The following is a 26,099-nucleotide window of genomic DNA, read 5'->3' as shown; positions in this document are numbered from 1 at the left end:
ACCTATTCAAAGTTTGAATTTTGACAAAATACGTAAAAATCACATAAATTTGCAAATTATTTTAAGCTGGAAATTCATAACAATTTTTCTTTTTAAATCTAAGATTTGAAAATTTTTAATAATCTATAATTTATCCTAGACAAATAAACCGTCTGCGCTCATAATCGTTTTTCGTATACAATGATATAATATCATTGGATTCAAATTTAATTCCATCTATTACAGTAACCCACTTGTAATCTACTGTACTGACATCCACAACTAACCAGCTTTTTGTTTATTTAAAAATTAATTAATTTTAAAAAGATAAAATGAATAAAGTGAAGTAATACCTATCTATCTATGTATTAGTTTATATTATTAAAAACAATATGTTATTGATTTATACGCCATACCATAAAAGATACATGGTAGATCATACTATATATATTATTGTCACTGATAATTTGTTTCATTTATATTTATATTAAATGTTTGAGGGAAAGTGTAGGAATTGTATTGATGGTGGTTGAATCATGATTAGTTCTTATATAACATATAAAAAGGGTATGCCCTTCCACACAGAAATTATCAAATATTCGTCAGGGGGTAGGTTGTGGTGGCGTTGTGCATAACAGAATATTTTCGACTATGATCATGCATAATATCACTTGAATATTGATCATCGCAAGTAATCAATATTACATCATGAACCTATACCTAATTTTATTATCACCAATAATGAAATGCGCAGACTATAATGGTCTATAATAGGAAACTCTAAGTCTTTTTCTGTGTATACGTTAGGTTATATCGTGCGCAAAGCAGCGAATTTCATTGCCTTTTTGGCGCATAAATGGCCTCAAGTTTTCACGAAAAAAAAAATTACGACACACACACGCCAAGCATGTTATCATCATTAAAATAATATGAACTCGGTCGAACCGACAAGCCGCGTCGCCGCCGCCGCCACGGGACCGATCGATAACGCGCCGCCGCGGCCCGCCAAAGACAGTACAATAATAAGCGCGTTTTATGTGAGGCCTAAAAGCTCACAACTGTGATCGGGACGCGATACTTTCGATCGCGATCTATAACACGATCTCCGTAAAATGCTGCTCGATATAGTTGTTGTTCAAAATATGTTATGCCGCGCTTCCCGATGGTTTTTTTTTCGTCAGTTGCCGCGCCCGCAAACATCATCGTTTTGGACGATGATTTTCTAATTTTCACTCGAACGACGATGATCTCGCAACGATAGTAATATCGATTATTATCGTTGGTGCCTATAGATCCGTCAAATATCATACTATTTGGTATTGGTATAATAATAATGTAATACGACCACCAGCCAGCGGTGGCGGGGGTCGTGTAAGGGGTGGCGGTCACACGCCGAAGAGTCGCGGGCGCAAGCGCGAAAGGTCCGTCGTCGGGTGGCGGCACAGTCGTCGGTAGCGCTCTGTATATAGGTTATATGCGTACAGCGCGCGGGCGGTTGTGCGATCGCGCGATTCACGGACTACACGGGTAGGCAGGTACTCGGCAACGGTGGAGGAGAAGGGCAGCGATTCGGCAAAATATTAGATCGGCAACGAAGACGGGAAGATAATATTATTTTATCAGATAAATCATAGGGAATACGGACAGTGCGGATCGATGGCGTTCGCATAAGTATACGCGATATAACTACAACAACAATATTTAATTATTCCCCAACGGGCGCATTCCGCGTACAGTACCTACAATAATAACAAGGCAACGACAGTAATACCATTACACGTTATGGCTTATGCGTGACGATCACAATAACGACACGACAGCTGCGGATATCGTACAGCAGCGGACTTGGATCGCTGGGTCGCTGGATCACTGGATCGTCGTCTTCGCCGCCGTCGAGATGCAACCTCCTCCCAGGAAGGTAAGACAAAACTTTATAATAATATGATAGTCGATGTGTTACCATAAAGGAAACTATGAAAACTTTTACATTCATCCCGTTATCACATTCGTCATTAAATTTCGTCTTTCGACCTCGTTATATACCGAATTCATAATAATAATATTATTGTTATGAGTATTACAGTATAATATAGTACTATAGTAGGTACCTATCTACGCCGAATAATAGAAATACGCGAGTTCGGTTTTCGTTTCTATTATATAGGTCCCTTTCGCCCGACTGGTTTCGTCCGACGATTTCACGATGTTCGATAAATGAATGTGTTTTTGATTTTATTTTCCTTACACGTCCTCCCCCGAAGCAACATAATTCGGCTGTGGCGACGTCGCTTATTATTGACGAATTAGGTACCACAATAATTTACGCGACGACGACGGCGGCGGCATAGGTCGGTGGTGTGTTATTCCGTCGTGTTGCTGTTATCATAACTCAAAGTCGTGTTCACAGACGTCGACCAGGTTCGACGATGCCGTTCGGCGGATGATAAATTTACGTCATAATAGAGGTATATCAGCTATAATATATTGGCTGTAATAACCCCGACCGTGTTGGATAACGCGATCTGTCAATCGCAGTGCGTTCATCTTAATGCATCGATAAAATAAAAATTCGTTTAGTCCAATAGGGCCTGCAGCTATAATAGCTATGCCAACAATCGACTGATTCCGTCATGCATTATAGAATGATCCATCGAGTTCGCCACTAATTTTTATTGTTGATGATAAATTTGTTCAATCATATGATTTTTGGAACTTTTACTATATTTTAAGGATTGTCAAGAAATTTATTTTTTTCAAACTTTTTACTTTAGTACCTATATCTAGCAGATGACTTATCAAATACTTATGTATAAATATGTATACAGAACTGTGTTAAGCTTTTTGGCGCCCAGGGGCACGGATATAAGTTGAGTAGTCACCAAAAGCGGTGTCTCAAGCTCAAGCCGCTCAAGGCATCCTTTGAATTTACCAAGCTGTGGTGCCCAGGGGCAAATGCCCCCTTGGTCCACCCCTTATCAAGACCATATATGTATATTGTATATATATATATATATAATTATTTTTTTTTTACATCAAAATTGAAAGAATAGTTATTGAATTTTAAAGTACCGAATGGTAACATCAAATTATAAAAAATATATTTAGAAGATATGCGGATTACAGTGGCGTACTGACGAACGACGGTGGTATTACATTAATTTTAAATTTGTATGAAAATTCATCATATTAAGGAAGTTAAGTAATTATTCTTACCATATATTATTTAAGGACTCAGAAACCCATAACAATTTATAATATTGGTTTTCATTTGAAAATTAGTTTATATCACCACAACATTTTTACTTCTGGTTTAAAAATGTAAATATTGTTGAAAGATTCTTAAAATTAGAATTTTAATAAATTCTTTAATAATAGGTATAGAAGCGGCTTGAATGTTTGATGAACCTCTCAGTAGATGTATAGGATAATATAAGTACACGTGCTGATGTAATTCAATCAATAATTTCCATCTTAGATTGTTTTTTCAATACCCACTATTTTTTCCCTTTTTTTTTTTTTTGAAAATAGAACTAGTATACATTATTTACAATGGGTATTATTCATATTCAATATGGAAATTTTTTTAAAATAAATCCTAGACACGACTGAGTGTATGAGGGAAATGTCCCTTGACACTATGTTAAAATGATTAAGCGTTATTATTATATTTGTATGAAATTGAAATTTATATAAAAAACATAGGTCTCTATGGTGTAGTTATGTAGACAAATAGGAAATTGTATAATATTGTATTATTAATTTCACTTGATACGCGCGTTTGATAAATAATTAATAAATACTAATAGGTACTGTGTTTACATGCATTTTATTGATTTCACATTTAAAACATTTAGTATACGTTTTTATGTTTACGATTAAACTCGTAAAAATGCCATAGAAGGTACTAGATTAAATACTAGATTAAATAATTTTTTAATCATTAATATTTAATAATATTACATATGACCAAAATAACTGTTTCATTTTAAAATTTTAATTTGTTATAAATTATAATATATATAACTTATATTCAGAAGAAAAAAGCTATTATTTATATAATTATGATGATAATTTTACTTAGCGATGATTTGTGTTTAGTGTTAAGAGTTTTAATACTTGCAAAGAATCTACATTGAAATTAATTTATCGTATCAAACTTATAATTGGTTAGATGAGTAGGTAATCTGATAATGAATTATGTGAATTAATTTTTAAAATAGATCAAATTACAGAATGTTATCTGATAATGAGCTACTTTATATAGGTAGGTAGGTAGGTATAAAACAAATTACATGGTTCAAATAACATACCTATCATATAATTACCTACTATAGTTTATTTTTGATCATACAATTCTATAATTTATTAATTATCTGAATAAAAACAAAAATCGGAGATTTTGATACGTATAAAGATTTTAACTATTCCATTTGTGAATTCAGAATATCTTAAATATATTGTAAATTCTCATCGAAAAATTTTATAACATTGTCAATATTCGATCATCATGCAAGCGTGAATGTCTAGGAAGATAATGTAGAAAAAATAATTAAAATAGTATAAAGATACAAAACAGTATAAATGTGAACTAAATTAGTGATTTCAATTTAAAAAAAGCGGGTAAGTCGTGGATGTCGCTCTGCTGTACAGTAGATTACAAGTGGGTTACTGTAATAGATGGAATTAAATTTGAATCCAATGATATATCATTGTATACGAAAAACGATTCTGAGCGAAGACGGTTTATCTGTCTAGGATATATTATAGATAATTAAAAATTTTCAAATCTTAGATTTAAAAAGAAAAATTTTTATGAATTTCTACTTTGAAATAATTTGCGAATTTTCGTGATTTTCGTGATTTTTACATATGTTGTAAAAATTTAAACTTTGAATGCTTGTAAAAAAAAAATTGTGACTACGCATTTCTTTTATTTTTCAACTGCTATTGTAAAAATATGTTAGGAGCCTTGTATTAAATTTTCAAATCTTAGAATTTAAAAGAAAAACTGTTATGAATTTCTCTATCTAAGATAATTTGAACATTGCCGTAATTTTTACGTATTTAGTCAAAATTTGAACTTTAAATGCTTATAAAAAAAATCATGCCTACGTATTTTTAATATTTTTTAACTGCTATTGTTACAATATGTTAGAAGCCTTGTATTAAATTTTCAAGCTTTTCTACCGAACAAATAATTTTTTATCGATATTTATAGAAAAAAAAACTAAAAAAGTTGAAAAATTAAAATGTCAGTAAACTTAGTAAACAGCTCAAAACAAATCTAAATATTTTGAAAATGTTGTCAAATATATAAAATGTCTATATAAACATTCAGTGAAAATTTCAAGTACCTATCTGCGGTCATTTGTTTTAGAGTTACACCAAAATAAGGAAATCGCTAAAAGTGAAAATCCAATGTTGTAAAAATTTAAATTTCAAATGCTCGTAAAAATTTAATTTGAATTTCCGGTGGACTTTTTATTTATGATAAAGATTTAAAAACTTGTAAGGAATCTTGTATTAAATTTTTAAATCTTAGATTTAAAAAGAAAATTTTTTATGAATTTCTAGCTTAAAATAATGTATGAATTTTCGTGATTTTTACGTATTTTGTCAAAATTCAAACTTTGAATGCTTATAAAAAGAAATTGTGACTATGAATTTCTTCAACCCCCCAAAGTACCAACTATATTCACTTTCTGATCGAACGAGGTACTGAAGTAAAAAAATCGAAGCACTTTTACTGCCCCAAAACGTGATGACAGACACACAAAAAAAAAATAAAATAAAAAACACACATCATGGTAAAATCAATACATTCTCGCTCCGCTCAGAATCTAAAAAAGTTGTCCCTGTGCCAAATATAGTTTTAAGTGTTAATTTAATTTAATCAATAAACTTATAATAATTAATTAGATAATATAGATTTCAAATAATAATATTTTATGATTAAAATGTAAAGATTTTGTAGTTTTTCATAAATGTTATATCATGTTTTATTTATAATTGTTATGTTTTAATTTTGTTTAAGGGAAATTATGTTAAGTTTTTGAAAAATCTTCATTCGGAACAAATAGCAAAATTACTTTTAAAAAACCAAAACGAATGTGATTTGTTGGAAGACATAAGGTAAATACATTTAGAGTTTTCATCACTGTTGCAATTTAGTGTTTTTTGTGTTTGTTCAATGAATATGATGCTTTGAAATAAACTTATTTTTATACTTAATTCGTGTATCAGTAGTGCACAATTATGTAAATATATACATTTTATAAATTGTCAAAAGTTCAAATTTATTCTATTAAATGAGCAACCTTCGCACCATTTTTATTTACTGAGTTATTGAAACATCAAAGTAGTTTTAAATAACCCTCTGTGAACCCAAAACAGTAATTCATTGAACGTTGAGTAGTGTAATTTAAATATATCTACCATCGAAAAGTGTATAATTTTTTAATTTTTTTTTAGAAGTTTTTTGATCAAAAAATCTTCTATAGAGAAATCATATTCCGATGTAAGTATTATCTATATATGTCAAACGATGACATACTGTACTCCGTATACAAATAATATAATGTAAGGGCTAAGACCATGTTTAAGTAAATATTTATGTAATTTTTATAGGCATTACTTAAAATATCTGTTGCTTTTTTGAACAAGAAAATTGCAAATATACCTGACATAAAGACTGAAGGCAGTGAAGAAAAATGGTAAGCAAATTGTTATCTTATCATTTTTAGTGTTTACTATATAGATACTAAAATAGATAAAGAATTGTGAAGCAGTAGTTTATTTTGTTTATAACTTATAAACATTCAATATTAGTATGAAGCATGTGAAGTAACATGTAATTTTAAACACAATTTACGTAGGTCGTAGCTGGTTATACGTATTATAATGTATTATATGCAGACCATCATTCAATGAATATCCATCACTGAGTTGGATACTCCATTTTCCCTTGATTGAAGTAGAAAACCTAAACTGGGTAGTAACCCAGTTACTAACTCCCTATATTAGTGAGAGTATTACATATATAAATAATCGAGTGTGAAATGCATCTAAACTCCATTTGCGGATGTATCGTAACCGTTGTTCAGAAAAATCTAATCAAGTATAATTTTATAATTATTAATATTACGCAACATATTATTCTATGTCATGTAATTCTGATGTATACAGGTTTTGATTATTCCTCATTGAGTATAGTCACTCATTACATTTATCCGTTTTGAATTAATTGTGAAATATGAACAACGATTGTAACGACCGAGTGTAACAGCCTTTGATTCTAAGGATGTTTTAATTTGTATTTACTGTTGATTTATTAATGTAAGTTATTTATTTTATAATATCAACATCATTATAGCAAGTTTAATTTGAAATATTTATTTACAACATCATCGAATTTATTACCTTTTTTATAACTTTAAAAATATTATACCATATAGCCATTATTGGTACTTAACATTTTAATAAAGATAATATTATAATTTAATAGTCGATATTGACGTATATACCTTATTAGGATTTTAGAATTAGATCTGTGGCATAAATAGCAAAAATTGTCTAATGTTTAAATCATAATACATTATAATATAGGTAGGTAGGTAATAACAAAACATGCCCAGTCTTTCACATGAATATATTTTGAATTACTATCATCGGTGGATTGGTACAGTAAAAAATATAAATCATAAATGTGTCCTACAATCACCTATTTCTTCTGTGTTATATTAGTAAAAAAAATATTCTTCAATAGTTAAGTTATTCAACTATCAAGTTTCAAGACTATCAATTATTATAATGTTATTATTAAATATTATTATTATCAATATTATATCATTGTGCAATTGGCCTTAAAGTAATAGATAAAGCATACATTTTTAATTCAATGCACATATAACTTCATAGTGAAATGCAAAATTTCAATGCATATCCATAATAACGTCTAATAAATTAATTAATATGATTATTTTATGAAGTTAATTTTTAAACAACTGACTTTTAATAGTTATGCTCTCTATAAAGTAATTTATTTTTATTTTCTATTGTTCGATAATTTCATTGGAGTCTAATATATTATTGGATGTTTTTTTTTTTATCGGAAGCTAGAACTATAAGCTTATTATAAGCTTCTAAATTATCTGAACTCAACTAATTTTGAAAGTAAGTTGACATTGAAAACGATTGAAACTGAGCCACCTAGTTTTTAAATACATATTTAATGAAGTACAATATAAAGAACTCAAGTGTTATTTAAAATAATAGGTAAAAGTATTATAATAGTAATACCTGAGTTGAAGAAAGCATAAGAAGATACTTATATATTAAAATGTTAATTGCTGATAAGCGTTACTATAAAGCCTATAAGTGGATACTTCATTAAAACGTTAAGTAGTATACAGTACAGTTCTTACACACTGTGTTTTCTTTACAAGATTTTTCGTAAAACTTTGTATCAGCAATATCGACAATATCTTTTTTTTATTTACATTGTTAATTGTTATTAAAATAACATAAATTCATAATTATACCTATATATACACGAATTAGAACACAATTTTTCAATTTAATTTTAACCCTAAGCAAAATTTAATAATATTCTGAATGTAATTTATCCAATATCCGTAGGTAGTAGGTATTATCATTGTTAATAATCTTGCAAACCATTTTAAACTATCAAAATGAGTAGATGAAAACATGTTAAATCTAAATATTTTTGGTTATTTTCGATGAATCATCCCTACTTGCAACATGCTTCCTACAACCTTATTCCTTATAGTATTAAATGTTTTTATAGAATCTACATTTTTAATTCGATTAGTTAGTGTTGGTATCATCTTTAGTTAATTTTACGAATCAATATTTAATTTTTATTGTTTATAAAAATAATGTAATATGAATTTTATTTCGGTAAATCTATAGTAAGTAATTTATAATTTACTATTTATTCTGGTAAACTGTGTTTCGGTTTGGACGTAGAATAAATCCCCTTAAAAAATGACCTGATAAATAAAATGAGAAATTTAGTTCTAATCAGTTTTATATTAATTTTTTTTTTTTAAATATAGTTTATAAACGTTCACGTAAAATATAAAGTTTTATTTTAATTTTTTAATACTAAAAATAAGAAATCATAAATATAAAAATTTAAAATAGCTAATTTGTAAATCTAATTTAAAAAAGTGTATAATGTTAAAAACGTTTATTTTTAACAGTGTTTTAAAATATCAAAATTTTTTTGAGAAAATTAAATTGTCATATATTTTCAAATATAAGTAAATCTTAAATCATCTATTATCCATATGGTTTTCATAATTGTTCATATGTTTAATTTGGTATCAATTTTTCATTTGTCAGGACTTTTTGTTACACTCTTTATGGTATTTATCCTATTACTTATTTGCATTTTTTCGTAATACTTATTACATTCTGTGCACAACATAAATAAGTAATAAATATATGTACATTTTAACATACTATCGAACAGACAGCATTGTTATTTATGAAATTATAAAAATATATCAAACTTAAAAAGTCGATTGAATAAAATGTTTAATTTGTATTTAATGTGTGTAATATGATATTAATGTACTCATATGAATATGTAGTTTATCGACTATAAAAAATCAGTACACTGAAAGGTAGAGCAACATTGGCTGATTATTATACCCTTTGTTATACTTTTTAAGACTGGCTCGAATCGATCAACGTGACCCGCACGCGCATCGTTTGGTAGTCGCGCCTTACAGTACTATCCCCATACCCTTCCAACGGGCAATGTTCTACAAACCACAGTTATGACTTATGGTTAAGGTATTTTACTAATTTAAAAAAATGTAAAATGAACCACGTGTAGTATTCTAATCGATAAGAAACCAACATGTATATTTGTTAGTAAAAATACTATTACTTTACATTTTGTATACATAGGTACAAATTTTAATTTCACTTTTATTTGTCAAAATCAACTACCATCTTATTAATATACAATAATATAATATAATATATCAATATACCATCTTATTAATATACAATTAATATGTATTGGTTGATGGTTCAACATTTGGAAAAGAAATAACTCAGATTTGACAAAAAAAAAAAAAATCATCATAACTGTGACAACAATATTTTTATACTTATTTTTATGATAATTGTTTTACTTTAATAAAGTATCAAAGGAACTAAGCAGTTTTCAGCTATCGGGTGGTAATACTGGAAGTGAAAAAAACATTTTTAGTATATTAAATTATAATATTATATACTTATAATTATCTTAAAGTCTACTAAAGTTAATATAACTTCGTAATAATGGTTTCGATTTTTCTTTATAAACGATAAAACATTTAAATTCCTTTCAATACATAGAAATGTTAATTTTGTATTTAAGATTTATAATATTTAACTACTATTTTAGGTGATGAAATCATTACGATTATTGAATTTTTATACTTATGCTATTTATACTTTTATTTCTATACCACATTCGATTAGTTTTACAATATTCTGGATATACCTACAATTTATCATCTAGCTGAAAATTGTTGTTAATATTTTTGATCGTATTTCTTGCAGTGTAATAAATTTCAAATTAAATATACGAAACTGATATTGTTGACATTTAAAATAATTTAAGCCCTTGACACATTTCCTTGTTAAGTATAAACAGCATAAACCTTTAAGTAGTAGTTAGTTGTTCATGTCACTGCATTTGCTCCTTTATATACATTTTTTTTTCACTGGAAATTAATTTATAAAATGATAATCATTGTGATTTGTCATATAGAAATTCTTTGTAATTTGCTAACGACATTATGTCTAGGTACAGTGAGAACAGTTGAACACTGAATTTGTTCAGAACTGTTTTCTAAATTCTATGATTTATTGTTAATTTTAAAATGTATCGTTTAAAATTCAATGCTCAAATTGAAAATACAATATGGAATATTTAAATTGAGAATAATTAGAATTGGTTAAATTGTTCGAATTTTACCTAACGTCAGTGGCGACCCTATCGTCGTACTCATTTGTCTATTGGATGTGATGATAAACAAAATGTTTAAGCTCTGTCTATACTATTTATTATGGCCATTAATAATAAAAATTAATTAATTAAATTAAGATACTTACATAAATTAATATTTCTTATTAACTTACACTTAATTATACTCCACAGCTGTCTTGTAATATGTTATATAGTAGAATAATATGTAGAATAAAGGTAGGTAATTCATCAAATCGGATTTAAATATCTTATTCCACACAATTTTTTATGATAATTATTATTAAAAAAATGCATGTTTAGGACATATAAATAAAAATAAAAATAGACGTGAATGCTCTAAAAAAAAAAAAAAAAAAATAGTAGTGGAGGTTCGTATTGCCTATGTCTTGCGTATACTTTACTTCGAGCACTAATAGAAATAATTCAACACATGCTATTATCGAATTAAGCGAAGCAAGGCAAGTGTCCAAATAGATGAACTGTACTTATTGTATCGTACTTTATATTTTATTTGAATAATATTAAATCCATGGGATTTATGTGAACAGTGGATCATATTTGGTAAATAGGTTATATATTTTAACTGTCAGCATTTTAACGTGTTATGTTTAATACTCGCGTAGTGTATTTCTTCTGAAGTTTTGAGGTTAGGTTAGTCATAACTCATAGTTGAAACATTAAATATTATTATTTATTCTAAAATTTTCAAAATAAGAAAAAAAATACGGAACAAATTTTTATTCATGCATCCATACCACATACTGAAATAATTTAGTTATCCGTCTTATTAAAAAACTTTAAATGTTTTTTCAGAAGTTTCCATAACCATTAACAACTATATATAGTTATATTGGCTTAATATGTTAGCTATATAAAACTAAATATTAAAATAACATTGATAGTATGTAATATATACTTGTTATATATATCGTCTACAGAACAACAGCATTAAATAGTAACGACACCAGGACGTTTAACGAAAAAATAAAAATACGTGTAAGAATTTCATAATATAGTTTATCAATATATTGTTAAGTTTTATGGAATGTTATTTTTGTGAGTAATTTTTAATGTATAGTTTTATAAAAATAAACGCATAAAAAATACAAAATATTATTAAATAGGTCTAATAATATAAATTTTAATTATAATGTTGTTTAAAAAAAAATTGAAATATGACAGATTTTATTAAATTCAAATTTAAAGATTAGTTTTTATGCATTATTAAATAAAAGGATCAACATTTTAAAATGTCATTAACTACTGTAACTATTATGTAAATATTCTATTACATGTTTTATTCCAAAATAATGTTAATATTGCATAAAATGTCAAAGCGCTTCAATTCCAAAATAGTTTTGCTACCTAAACTTAAAATGGAAATTTTTACAACGAATTTATCAAACCCTGAAATTATTTTTTGTAGCTTTACTTTAATGATAAATATCCCAAACTATATCGAGCATACTCACTCAATATACTCATAATATATATTTTTGAAAAGTAAAATATTATTATTTATTAGTATTAAAAATAAAACAATTAAATTATTTTATAACCTATTTATACGTAATTTTTTGATAGTAATGATTTTTTTCATAGTTATCTAAGCTCAATGTTATTGAAAAAATTGTGAAGAAATGTTAACTTATTTTTAGGAATATGTGGAATGTATGGCGAACAGTTCTTGAAGAAAACGAAACGGCTGCAAAAGCACGATTAGAAGCTATCGAAGTTTTACAAAATCAAATCAATGACGAAGCGAAAGCTCTTCGAGCACATAAACTTCAGATTGCAAAAAAAGTAAGCAATCAATAAAATTTTATGCAGTTTTTAAAAACATTTATTTCACGGTATTTCGTTATGTTTATAAAAAAATTGACCTTCTAAAAGAGATAAGCGTGATTCACGAAATAGTTATCCCATGTCGTTAAAATGTATAGAATATGATGTTGGTGTCCCTATTAACTGAAATATTCCACCTAAGGTTCATAGAAATTTATGCTTGAGACATTTTTTAGGATATAGTAGAATTCATGTTCTCATTCTGCCTACATCAACATCTTATATATGCAGCTCGCATCATAGTTGTATTCAGCTCGTGTCTTATTAAAAACTTATTAACGATAAAATACGAAAAAATTATAAATATTATAAAATTTATTTATAAGAATTTTGGTTCATGATATTATTGTATTTATTCATGTGGCTCGTGGACGTATTCATATAGGCCACTCCTGGTATATAGCGTAAAGATTTAGTTTTTAAAATAAATAATTATAGTATATTGTATATTATATATAGAATATTATTTTATGTACTTTTTATGTAAAATAATATAATAGCAATTAAATTACTCAATAAATAATATGTATAATTTTGATCATGGGTTTATATTAAAATTCATCATTTTAAATTGTATATAATGTATAATGAGATAGATAAATGATTTTACTATTTTTACTATTCTAAGCTAAAATATTTATCATATATTATTATATAATTATAGTGTACAGATCATTTAGCATTGGTACAAAAAGAGCTTCATTCTTCCGTCCAAGATGTAGATAAAACGAAAAAGTTTTATTTCGACGAAGAACAAAGCGCTCACGAAGTGAGAGACAAGGCTAAGGATATTGAAGAAAAGTAAATATTTCATTAATTATTGTAGTAACAATATAATAAATGATTAAATTACTCTTGTATGAAATGTAATTGCTAGTCATTGGCTAGTCTGTCAAGCGATCATTCAAGTTAAAGAAATGTATTCGAAGTCTTCATTTTAATTAATGTTTAAGTTATAAAAAATCGTTATTTATTGTATTTTTTAATTATATTTTAGATTTCGAGAAGAAATATATTGATATTATACCTACCTATTGACATTAAAAAAAAAAAAAAAAATAATAATAATAATAATTAAGTAGGTATGTTATTATTTTAAGTAGGGCTTAAAACCGTTATCAATAAAGTCGGTAATCGGCTCCGTTAGGAGCCGAAAACTTTTGAAAACCGGTAACCGGTTATCGTTTAATTGTGATATTTTGGTAACCGGTAATCGTTTCCATAAAGATATTTCAAACACTATAATAACCGTTAATCGTTTAAAAACCGTTGATAAGGTTTTTTGGTAATCGGTTACCGGTTAAAACCAGTTTTAAAAAAATCATTTTTTTCAGTTTTTTATCATATTTTTAAAAAAGTTTATTTAGGGCATTCGTGGGTTGATAACAAAAGTATTATTATTTAATGCTTTAATTTGGTCGGATTTCCTTCAATAATTTAAATATTTATTTTTTCAAACTACTTTGAAGTTTAAACTGTTTAAACTTTAAAGCATATGATCGAAATAATGGCGATCTTAATAAATAAAAAATAAAAAATGTTATTGTTATAATTTTCTTATTTATAACATTATAATTGTAAGAAACCGAGAAAATAAATAATTTTTCAAGATGACACCAAGAGTGAAATATTGACACAGATCTTTTTGGTAATAACTGGAGTTAGGATATTGATAACCTAAGAAACACTCAAAAATTCCCTAAAAAAAATGCAAAAAAGCCCTAAAAAAGTGCAAAAATGCCCTAAAAACTTCAAAACATGACCTTAAAAATTATCTAAAATACTAATTAAGTAAGTGAAAAAACTCATATATAAATAATAATTTTTATTAGAGATATGGGTATGATAATGGGTGTAATAGTAATTTAAAATATGAATTATAAATAAATTTCAATACTAAACCCCACACTAACAATATAAAAATTATTATTTACTAAAAGTCCAAATCCATTGTTAGATTTAAAAATAAATTAAATTTGTTTCCAAACTTGGGTGTAACATTTGTCCTTAAATCTATAATTTGAGAAAAATGCGACGTTTATGACAGTATTTATAATATTATATAGTCATACACTTATATCTATTTATATAATATATGTGATATTCATAACAGATAAGCAATACTCGACGGCAATTAATTGTGGAAAAAAATTTAAAAATAGCTGGAAAATTAAATTTAACTATAATGTTATCATGACATAATTCAATTAATAAATTCCACGAAAAAAACGTTGATTTTTTGGTCGGGAACTCGGGAATAGGTTTTGTTTATAAAACCGGGATTGAAAATACGAGGTAAACGCTTTGATGTTAATATTTAGATATTTACCTTGATTACCGATTAACAATAACCGTTTCCAGGATTCCAAAACTAAAAGCGATTACCGGGTTTCGGTTCTCAAATATACGGTTTTTTACCGGTTTTCGTTACAAACCGGTTACCGGTTTTAAGCCCTGATTTTAAGGAATATTCTGATAGTTTCACGTAGACAAACCAAACCATCTAAAGATCGTCAGATATAGCTTATACACAAAACTCTTTCCTACGTATTATATATTGATATGTGTAATATGTAAAGAATGGTTTGTAATATTTTCAAAATAATTGTAACACTCCAATACATCGAATTCACAACATTTATTTTGAATTTATTGAACTTTTATTCGTCATCAACTATGGCGAATTTAATAAGAATAGCAATTGAATTAAGTTTGCTAACATCAATTTATGTGTGACACGGCAATATATTTTATCTTAATTGATTGGTATTTTTTGCAGGTTAAAGAAAAAGAAAGGTTCGTTCTTCCAGTCAATCACTTCTTTACAAAAGAACAGTGTGAAAGTAAATATTATAATTTTTAATTAAATGTATTAAGTCATTATTAAAATATTATAATTTATAATTCGGAGTTTGGAGACAATAACAATTTTCTTTGATAATTAATTGTTTTGATTATTAAATAATCTCAAAATATTCGATCTTTTTAGGTGTCTTCCAGGAGAGAAGTTTTGGAAGAGAAGTCTTCGGGAGCTAGGAACGATTATTTACTGAGTCTGGCAGCAGCAAATGCTCATCAGACACGATACTTTTTGGTTGACCTTCAAAATGTAATGAATGTGAGTAAACAAATATACTCGCATTATTATATCATACTACCTACCTAAGTATACGGTATTTGTTTACGGTATTAGGTATACGGTATGTATGATTCATACATTGCTTAATTAATATTAAAATAAAATTTATAATAATGTTTTGTTTTAAACATGTAAAAATATAATTTAATTTTAATTATTACAATAAAGTTATTCAATAATAATCGTCAACAACTTTTGAACACGTTTAAAACTTAATGATTTTGTTTATTTAATTATATTTTAGTTATGTGGTATTTGGTACTTAATAGTTAATAATATAATCCTATCATTTACTTATTTAATTTATTCATTTAAGTCAAAAGTTAAACTTCTTGTTTCGAATTAATTTGTAACCCATTTTCTTAAAACTGTAGTGATCACGTCGCCTACAGGTATCAGTAGTCAAGGATGATGTTTGGAAGGTGACTCTTGAGTTAATTACACAACGTAGAATTCTTCTTGATTAGATTAATTGTTTATTTATGTGGTAAAACATATATTTATTTATAACATGAAAGCTGAATGTAAGTTAAGTATTCTGAATGATTAGAATAAATTCGGTTTGACTCGAATATTTTCTAAGTTCAAAATATTGTTTATAAGAATTTTTCTAAGTTCAATAAATTAAATTAAACAACAGACTGGCGTGAAGGTGCTCTGGCTAGTCTGGTCAAGTCGCGTCTGAATACAGGCCGTTTCGGGGTCTCTTATACAGTGATATATATATATATATATATATATATATATATATATATATATCTTTATAGTGCTACCCTCTACTCCCCATAGTCTACTTGCTCTTGTCGCTGTTCTCACGGATGTGGTATAATCATCTAAACTGACGGAAATGCCACCCGCCCACATATGAGATCAGTACACATCCCGTGCAGCTGCATGCTTGATAATACTGTATCTATTATTATGACAGTATATTCCTAATTTGGGTATCGTTTCTTGGAATTCTTATCCCATAGTCGTGTCTAACGTCCTGAGGACATGGAACGCCTATCTATCTGTTTCCATAAATGTTCAGTTAATCCCCCATTGTTTACATAATGTTATTTGGTGTCCACGCCTAACTTTTACCTTTAGTAGTCTCTTATTATTTTAATAATCCATGGCCACTCCCTTGGAATTGTTACCCTCTCAGGGGGTGTCTACATAATTATTACCTAGTTGACCGTGAACTAAGCAATGCGGGACGCTAGTCCATAGCAAAACTAATTTGAATTGCTAACAATCTTATTTTAATTATTTTTTTTTTACGAAAAAGACTAGTTATAATAGGTACAGAAGTTTACTTAATATTATCTACTATTATCTAATGAACTTATTGTTTTTTTTTAATATTTATTTTACTTAATTATTATTTGATTTGATATAAGTTATTGTCAATAATAATCTTTTGATTTAACTGAATATAGACCATGGAACACAATGTTTATGAAAAAGTACAAGAATATTTGGCGTTACTAAGTAAAATCGAGCTTCTTACGTGTACTGTTGTTCATAATTCGTTTAAGAAAGTCAGAGACCAAGCGCAACAAGTAAGTAATTTTACAATATAAAATGTAGATTCTGTTCACAAACAATACATCATATAGTATACACTATACATTTCATTTTAATAAAACGTAAAATTCTTTAATAAAAATGTTTAGTTGAGTCGAGAGTACAACATGCAATGTGTATACCTCTTCTATCCTGTGTTGAAGCAACATGTTCAATACCAATTCGAACCTTGTGACGGTGACACTATAGATCACATTACAGCAGATCATGGTGGAGTGGTGACTATACTCAGCCAAGAAGCAAAAAGGTGGGCTACACGAATAATTAGAGAGACAAATAACATCAAAGAAAACACTAGAAAACTACAGGTCTTCCAAGCTCTCAGGGACTCTGGACAAAAGGTAAAATTAATTATAACATAACGTGCATTGATTTATTATGTGATTACTAATTACGTTTGTTATGCAATAAGACTGTTTTATTGATCGAAACATTTTTATTAGGTAAGGTGTATAATATGACATTACATAACATCTTAAACGCGTTCAAAAGTTTCCATCTAAATTTATATGTTGGAAAAAAAATATCCATTTTGTGAACTCTAGCAACTATGAATAATTCATTTATCGACTACGTGATTTATTAGTTTACTGCAGTGTACCTACTACCTAAAAATACATTAACTTGTATAAACATTACATAATTTATAAGCTATTAGTTATTATTAATTATTAAAGAAATAGTTTATTTAAAAGGAATCATTGAGAGATTAAATGTTCAGTCATTCTAAGCCTATTTTAATAATACTACATATAATATGCACGGACGGTTTTATACAGAACGACATCAGTCGTACCTAACCACATATTGGGTAAAATGAAATTAATTTCAATGTCCTTTCGGAGTTTATTTGTTTGTATAAAATGACTGTTTATGACATTGGACGCATAACGACAAAATCTATAGAACGATCGTATTATTATGGCATGTATTGGTCTCATATTATCGTTATAATTACCTACTTTTAGGTGTCTTTTAAATAGTCAATTATTCTTCATCATTGAAATAATATCTGTAATGATATTTTAGTGTTTTGGGTGTTTCGTGTATGATATTAATTGATGTAATTAAGTACAGAGGGCCTGGCAATACTGCGATTTTTTCGTCTTAGAACTTGAAAAGTTTTCCCGCCGTGGTTCTTATGTTGTCGTCTAAACAGCTTTTTATTTTTTAAATCAACTCAGCCATTTTAAGTGGCAGTGGATGCGGTAATATCACGTAGTATGGCTAAGTCGATTTAAAAAGGGCCATTTAGATGGTAAGTTAAAAACTATGGTGGTAAAACCGTTTGGAATCTACGGTGAATGTACCAAAGTGTGGCTCTTACGTGTAACGAGTGTAAAATGTTACATTAAAATGCTTGAATTAAAAATAATAAATGTTAGTTATAACGAATCATTATAGCGTTCTTTAGGAGTCGTTATAGATGTATTATATAATATATTTATGAATATTTATATGTATATTTTTTATTTATTATAGAATGACCCAAATGATCCAAATGGAGCTGATTTGGAAACTAAAATAGAATCGTTGAAAAACAGCATTCGGAGATCTGAAGTAAGCCTAATGACATAAGGTTCAAAAATATTTTTATTGACATGTAAATACCAAGTTTGCATATAAAACGCGTGATAACTAATATTGTACTTCAGGACAGAGTAAACAAATTACAAAACGTCTACTATTATAACAATATAATGCCGAGGTATGCGATTTTCGACGTTATCTTAATATTAGTTTCATTTTCATTTCTCATAGGTATGTATAATATCAAACTAGCGCTAATAATTTTTAACAAGTTGTTTCAAGCATTGATGAATACAAATTTAAAACAAAACGCCAACCAATGGTACTTATTTGAGTGTCAGATTAATATTAAATTTATTTAATTAGAGATTTATTATAATGGTATATAAATAAATTTGATTTATTTTGATGTCATTCAAGATATTTAGTAAATAAAATAATAATTCATGTATAATATAAGATGAGCTATTCTTAAGAATAGTTGTTGCTCCAAATCCTACTACTCGTAATTTCCTTCACTCAGAATTGTTTTTTAGTTTAGGCTCAATGATTTTTTTTTGAATTCATATTTTACACAGTACACATCCATCTCAATCATTAGGTATACTTAAAACGGTGAAATCTTTTACACAACAGAAGCGATTCCCTTGTTTTTTGACCGATATGACAAAATAATTAATTTTGTTGTTGTTTATTTTATTATTTTTCAGATAGCCAAAGCTAAAGCTGAATCTCGTATCGAGTGTTTGAGAAATGGAGATGGAAATGGTACATATATTATATTTTTTATTTATGGGAGATTTTAACCAAGGGATTATTGAGTTTTACATTTTTTTTTGTCTTTTATTTTAGATTATGTATTATATATAAAAAATTGAAATAGAATATTTTTGTAAAAATTGTATTGTATCATAGTTAACGTAGAAGAATGGCTAGCTGACATGGGCGATATAAATGCCGAACTTCAACGATCAAATAGTACATCTTCATTACCAATTGATGGAGGTACAACAAGTGCAATGACTTCTGACTACGACAGTGAGGATTACGGAGACGGACCTTCAGACAGTCCAGTACCTTCCGATCAGCCACAGTCGTCATCTCAAGATGAAGAAGATCGACCAGATTCGGCGGAAATTGATAAAGATTGGGGTATTTATCGATATCATAAATTATTTTATACGACTGGTTATATGTAATTTATTATTACATATCACATCTAAACACTAGAATTATCCATATATATCATATATTTTAAAAACCAGATTTTTAGTTTTGCTTGTGGTGATTACCACATATTAATGTTGTTATTTATATTTTAGCACTTGTGGAAAAAGAACGTCAACGTATTGAACAATTAACAGCTGGTTGGGACGATCCGACTCAAGTAAATTGGGAAGAAACCCGTGACACTGAAGAAAAAACTATGTACCCCCAAACTGCTCTAGAAGAGCCTGAAGGACCTGTATATAAATGTACTGCGTTATACAGTTATACTGTAAGTAAAATAAAGTCAGGAATTTATCAATAACTTTTTTAATGATTAGGTTAAACTTTTTAATACAATAAATTGTGTTTGTATAGTGTCTAAATAACGCACGTTTGATTACAAATATTAGAATAGAATAAACACTTAAAGTTAATTTGACAAGCAACACTTACAAACACTTATGGGTTATGTTTTTGCTTTTTATATTTGTACCGTTTATTTTCATTTGAATATTTGATCCTTTAGTCTTTGAAACCGTTGTAAATACGTATGTGTTTACAGATTTAATATTTAATTTTAATAAATCACGAAATGTTTTAACACATCGATTCAAATTTGTTTGAATACTAAATTTTAATTTTAAATATGTTTTCAAAACTAATAATGATGTGATGTAATGGTTTTATTGGCCATCACTGGAAATGTTGCCAGTTTTTAGCATTTTCCAAAACATCCTCCTAGATATTATTATTATTAATAAACGGGTAAGAACCCTTTAAAACATTTTGATAATAGTACAGCATAAAAATAAACTACAATGTAAAACTTACAGTAGATAATAGAAGTAAACTTAATAAGCTATGTAAAATTTTATCAAAAAATATAAACATGGAAAAAAAATCAGAAATATATAATATTAGTATTGATATTCAACCATATTAGTCCACAAAAATTGCAGTATTTACCATATTTACCACTGATACACTATTAAGTAAATACTTATTGAATATTATAATCACAGAGCCTAGAAGAATAAAAGCTACGAGTATATACAAATACGTCAAAAATTTAAAATACTACTTTTACTGTTAAAATTCGTATACAATTGTATTACTTCTATTTTATTCGTTATTATAATCATAAATTCATTAAAAAAATATTAAATTATTAAAAAATTTTTATGCAAATTTTTTAGGGTCAACACCCTGATGAGTTAAGCATTGTTGAAAATGAACAGCTTGAAGTGTTTAGCGTGGACAGTGATAATTACGGTTGGTCAAAAGCCAGAAATTATAAAGGTGAAGTAGGATATGTACCATCTAATTATTTGGATATCGAACAAGAAACGTGTGAACCAGAAACACACGACACCCCTACCACCTACCAACTTAGATCGCAGATTAGCTTCTCCTCGGTAGACTATATGGTCAATGACGAAGCAGCCAATCAATCACAGAACTGTCAGTCTGACGAAGACGTTGAAGCTGAAGAACAATCATCAGAAAAAAGCATCACTACTGTGTGGGAAAAGAAAGACGGAGGTAATATAATTATGATGTTTAAATGAATAATTTAAGTATATAAATGTGTTTTTGTCACTTACAAATTTACTATGCAATTACTCTTCCCAATCAATCGATCAGATGTATTATACGTGTTTATTTGAAAATAATTTTTCTAATTTTTCAGGTATCATAGAGGTTCCGTCGTATTGTATAGCCTTATTTGATTATGACGGAAATGATCCAGAAGAACTAGGTATGAAAGAAGGCCAAATAATTAAAGTGGTCGACAAGACTACACATATAGATGATGGGTGGTGGGTAGGTGAGTTGGGAAGCAAAATGGGACATTTCCCGTCGTGCCTAGTAAAAGAATGTTACGAGAACGGTGAACTAGTACCTACACCAACATCTGAAAATGGAGATAGTGATTTTTCTAACGAAGATCATCCAGAGTTTGTAACAAGTGGTCCACCACCGCCGCCACCACCAATATTTACGCCACCCGAATTACATCCTACACATTTGTTTCCAACTCAAGTGATTGTCACCCAACCTACGCCAATTGGTGATCATGGACCTCCTGGAAGTTTTGCTCCAGAAGGTAAGTAGCACGCGTGAAAGATTAACAACACGTCAATGGAAGTCAATTTAAAAAATAAAAGTTTAAAAATAATTATGAACTAAATGAGAGTTTTTGGCTAAAAATACGTGGGTAGTTGGGAAGTATTTTTATTAAAGGACAAAATAGAATGACATCAAAGTGCATTGTATATTTGTATAATGTAAAATATGAATAAATATACTAAGACGTTAACATTAAAAAGGTGGGAAAAATTAATTTAAAAGTTGAAAATTGATTGTATTAATCAATTAGTCTTTTTAAATAATATTTTTACCGTAGACTCACATGAAGATAAAACAAATGGTACCTATTAAAGATGATTGAAAAATGGATGATTTCTGAGCCATTATGTTCCTCACGTGGCAATAATGAAATTACTTTTAAAGTTAAAGAAATAAACTCTTAATGAAAATCTTGTGGTTTTTGCTAAAGTATTTGATATTGCTGATCATATTGTTGTATTAAAAAATACATGTGGGATAAACAATCAAAGTTTTAAATGGTTTTCGAGTTATTTAAAATATAGAACTCAAATGGTTATGTTAAATGTTGTTAAATGGATCAATTAAACTAAATTATAAAGGATTTGGCGTACTACCTGTTAATGTACTCTAAAAAGATTGTAATTACATATATTTATAGGTAAGGAAAAAGTTTTTGGTGAGTAATAATATATATTCAAAACGTAATAGAACATAATATTTTAGTAAATTATACTAATAAAAATATTGGCCGAAAATTCATTGATTATTAAGAACTTAACTATAAGATCTTAGTTTTATTTCATAAAACTAGGTAATTACAAAATAACCGTTTTAATAATTGCCTTCTGCAGGAACTATAACTTCAGCTGTTAAGAAATATTATATATTTACATATTCTACTATTAATTTATCTATTTATATTTTAGTGTTAAGTAATTTATAATTTTTTAATATTAAAATTATTTTTTTCTTTTACACTATAAACATAATTAATTATTTGTAATATGTAACTCTCTTCTTCCAACACAAGTATATATATATAATTAACTTAGGTTTACATATTTCGATTTTTTATTTTAGTACCATCCAAATCAAATGAATTTTCAATGGTCATAACTCAAAATCAACAAGAACAGTATGACACTCAGTTTACGGAGGAAGGTAATGATACAGTACCGGTAAACGGTGAGTATTTATTATATAAAATTAACATACTTATATAAACATTGTGTTAATAATTATTCATGAATTCTGTTTTATGTAATTATAACGGACAGTGCCCGGTGTACCACAACTGTTTATAGAAAACGAGGTAATATTATTAATACAAACTCAGTAGTTATTATCACAATATAGAGAACAAAATATTAAACACCTATTCTTCTTTATTTATATTTATGGTACATAATTGTTCGATTGCAATCTTTGTTGTTCGTACGACTTTCTATGTTTAGCACACCATCAAAAATAACTGATGTACTTCCAAGACTTTTAATGTAGAAAATACGAAAAACTATTCTTCCACTATTAAAATCGTTTACTAAGTAGTTATAGCACATCTATTAAAGTTTAAAAATTCTAATATTTTGATGGTTTAAAAACTACTTTAAATTAGTTTATTAGTCGTGCTATCCTCGACGTTTAAGTCGATTTCGCTACTTTTATTTATATCCTATAACCTGCATTTTATATCGCAGTCAATGCCATCAGACCTAATTTGTCACATAGGCGTAATTAAGACTTCACAAACAGGGTTTGTGATAAACTAAGATTTCTCCATTCCTGCCGATCAATAAAAAAATATGACTAAACCTATTGTATTGGACATAAATTGTAAGCAATTATGTATTATTTATTATATTTTATACAAATCCTAAAGATTGTTATTGGAAGCTGACTATATTATATTAAGGTTAACCTTTCTGTCAATATGAATTTTTTGGGGAAACAGATGGCCAAAATGTAAACTGTTATACAACTACTTACAGCCACTTTAGATGCTGGAAAACTTTTTGTTAGGAAAAATGGATTCCAATATCGTGATGGTGCTTAATAATATTTCTTTTACATTATTTTATAGGACGACTGTTCAGGACCTCCTAACGCTCCCCCACCACCAGCACCTGCGTCCGATGGGTTGGGCGTCGCTCAAATCGTAATCACTGCTGCCACGCCAATGATGGAAGAACCGGAAAAGCCGTTTGGTCAAGAATCGTCTACGGTTGAGACCGTAGCTGAATCAGCTAGCGAGGAGGTCCAATCGGAATCAAAATCGGAAGAGGAGCACCATATGAGCGTGGATAGTGATTACTTCCCGGCCACAATACCGGAAGAATCCGAAGATGATCTGAAGTTGCTTGAGACCGATCATCATGCCGACACGGGTTTACCTTCGGAGCTCGAACCCGGACAGCTGGCCAAACTTCACGATCTTAAAGAGTCAAACGCTTAGATAGATTTTTTCATCGTCTTATTATTTAATTTTCAAGGTCAACTATATATACTATATTTAAGGCTCTACCTATTATATATTAAGACTAAGTATTATTGTTTATGCCGTTATTTCGATCGGTAGGTATTCAAACCTATAACACTTGCGACTTGCTATATAATATTATAAAATAAATGCTTACGTTATGGTATATATATGGAACACATAAAAACAAACTTATGTGATTGTATGTTATAGTGTTATACGTTTCTATTTTAGTAGTAAAATGTTAACCATCAATAATATTAAATTTCCTTAACACACAATCTTAATAAAAGTATTTATATAAAACCAGAAGCACGTTTTGAGACAAAATTAAAGGTTGATTTGTTCTTCGTATTATTATTCTTGTTAATAGTATTATTTTCAATAGGGTAGAAAATAATAATTATGAATCTAATAATTTTTATAAGTGACAAACGTACCTATTATACTATCATATGTGACATTTAAATATTAATAAAAATGTATTTTCTATTCTCAGTTTACGTGTACCTGCACATTGATTCACCCCTAATAATAAAGATTGTATCACATTAATCCATAGCTGAAACATAAATAGTTTGAATTGGTAGTTGGGTATTTCGACATATTGCGAATTCACTTTGGTCTTAAGTATATATATAATATATATATATATTTATATATACGCCTACTATTGACATTCTAAAACGAATAACGATTGTGAAAATAAAGTTTTTTATCCATACAGTTGTCTGCAATAACTAGTTATATAAATAATGACTAATGGTTATTTAAGATGACTATCTTATATAATAAAAACTATTGCAATCGCATAGGTAGTGATCAACTGACGGCGAATACATTTAAATGTATAATTACTAATGATTTATATGCTGATTGACTGCATTATTTTAACAAAAGTATTCAATTAATTGTTTACGACCGTTCATTATTATTCTAAACGGTTTAAACCAAAAATTGAAAAATCTTGCAGTTTTGATTTTGAAAATCAATAATCGAAAGTTAAAGATAGTTATATTTAGAAACATTTTGTAGATCTGGGCAAGAGTAGTTTTTAGAAATATTTTCTCACGTATTTAAAAAAAATAAAATTTGTTTTGAGCTAGTTTAAATTTGAAATTCTAGCCATTATCATACTATCTTAGACACGTAAACACGTCTTAGATAGTTAGATGATTCGATTATTTGATATCTTATATCTTATGCATGGAGATTGTGGTTTTAAA

General features: G+C 27.9%; 1 protein-coding gene across 2 annotated transcripts; it reads left to right on the top strand.

Annotated features, from left to right (window-relative positions):
- Nucleotides 1-1,423: 1,423 nt before the first annotated feature.
- On the top strand, nucleotides 1,424-25,371 carry nwk (FCH and double SH3 domains nervous wreck). 2 transcript variants are annotated; one of them, XM_015510820.2, is made up of 19 exons: nucleotides 1,424-1,897; nucleotides 6,014-6,111; nucleotides 6,451-6,496; nucleotides 6,607-6,692; nucleotides 12,649-12,793; nucleotides 13,500-13,636; nucleotides 15,615-15,678; nucleotides 15,825-15,953; nucleotides 17,399-17,521; nucleotides 17,636-17,887; nucleotides 19,029-19,106; nucleotides 19,787-19,844; nucleotides 19,992-20,228; nucleotides 20,399-20,574; nucleotides 21,482-21,827; nucleotides 21,976-22,392; nucleotides 23,478-23,582; nucleotides 23,675-23,709; nucleotides 24,478-25,371. In XM_015510820.2, exons 1-19 carry the CDS (start codon nucleotides 1,769-1,771, stop codon nucleotides 24,847-24,849), a joined length of 3,033 nt encoding a protein of 1,010 aa, XP_015366306.1. In that variant the 5' UTR covers nucleotides 1,424-1,768; the 3' UTR covers nucleotides 24,850-25,371. The 2 variants fall into 2 exon arrangements, with proteins under 2 accessions (XP_015366306.1, XP_089080836.1); XM_089224710.1 differs by lacking the exons at nucleotides 1,424-1,897; nucleotides 6,014-6,111; nucleotides 6,451-6,496; nucleotides 6,607-6,692 and adding an exon at nucleotides 11,861-11,986.
- Nucleotides 25,372-26,099: the final 728 nt, after the last annotated feature.

Source organism: Diuraphis noxia, unplaced genomic scaffold (genome assembly GCF_037042655.1).
Source record: "Diuraphis noxia isolate RWA-SAM2 unplaced genomic scaffold, SU_Dnox_SAM2 contig0003, whole genome shotgun sequence".
NCBI lineage: Eukaryota > Metazoa > Arthropoda > Insecta > Hemiptera > Aphididae > Diuraphis > Diuraphis noxia.
The sequence above is the reverse complement of the archived record's forward strand: the minus strand, read 5'-3'. Positions and strand labels throughout refer to the sequence as shown.

What these genes read in the sequence shown, in the direction of transcription:
- nwk (XM_015510820.2), top strand. Translation starts at nt 1,769, where the DNA reads ATGCGTGACGATCACAATAACGACACGACAGCTGCGGATATCGTACAG. An exon ending in GAAGGCAGTGAAGAAAAATG is followed by an intron (nt 6,693 to 12,648) that starts GTAAGCAAATTG and finishes ACTTATTTTTAG; the next exon opens with GAATATGTGGAATGTATGGC. An exon ending in CTGCGTTATACAGTTATACT is followed by an intron (nt 20,575 to 21,481) that starts GTAAGTAAAATA and finishes CAAATTTTTTAG; the next exon opens with GGTCAACACCCTGATGAGTT.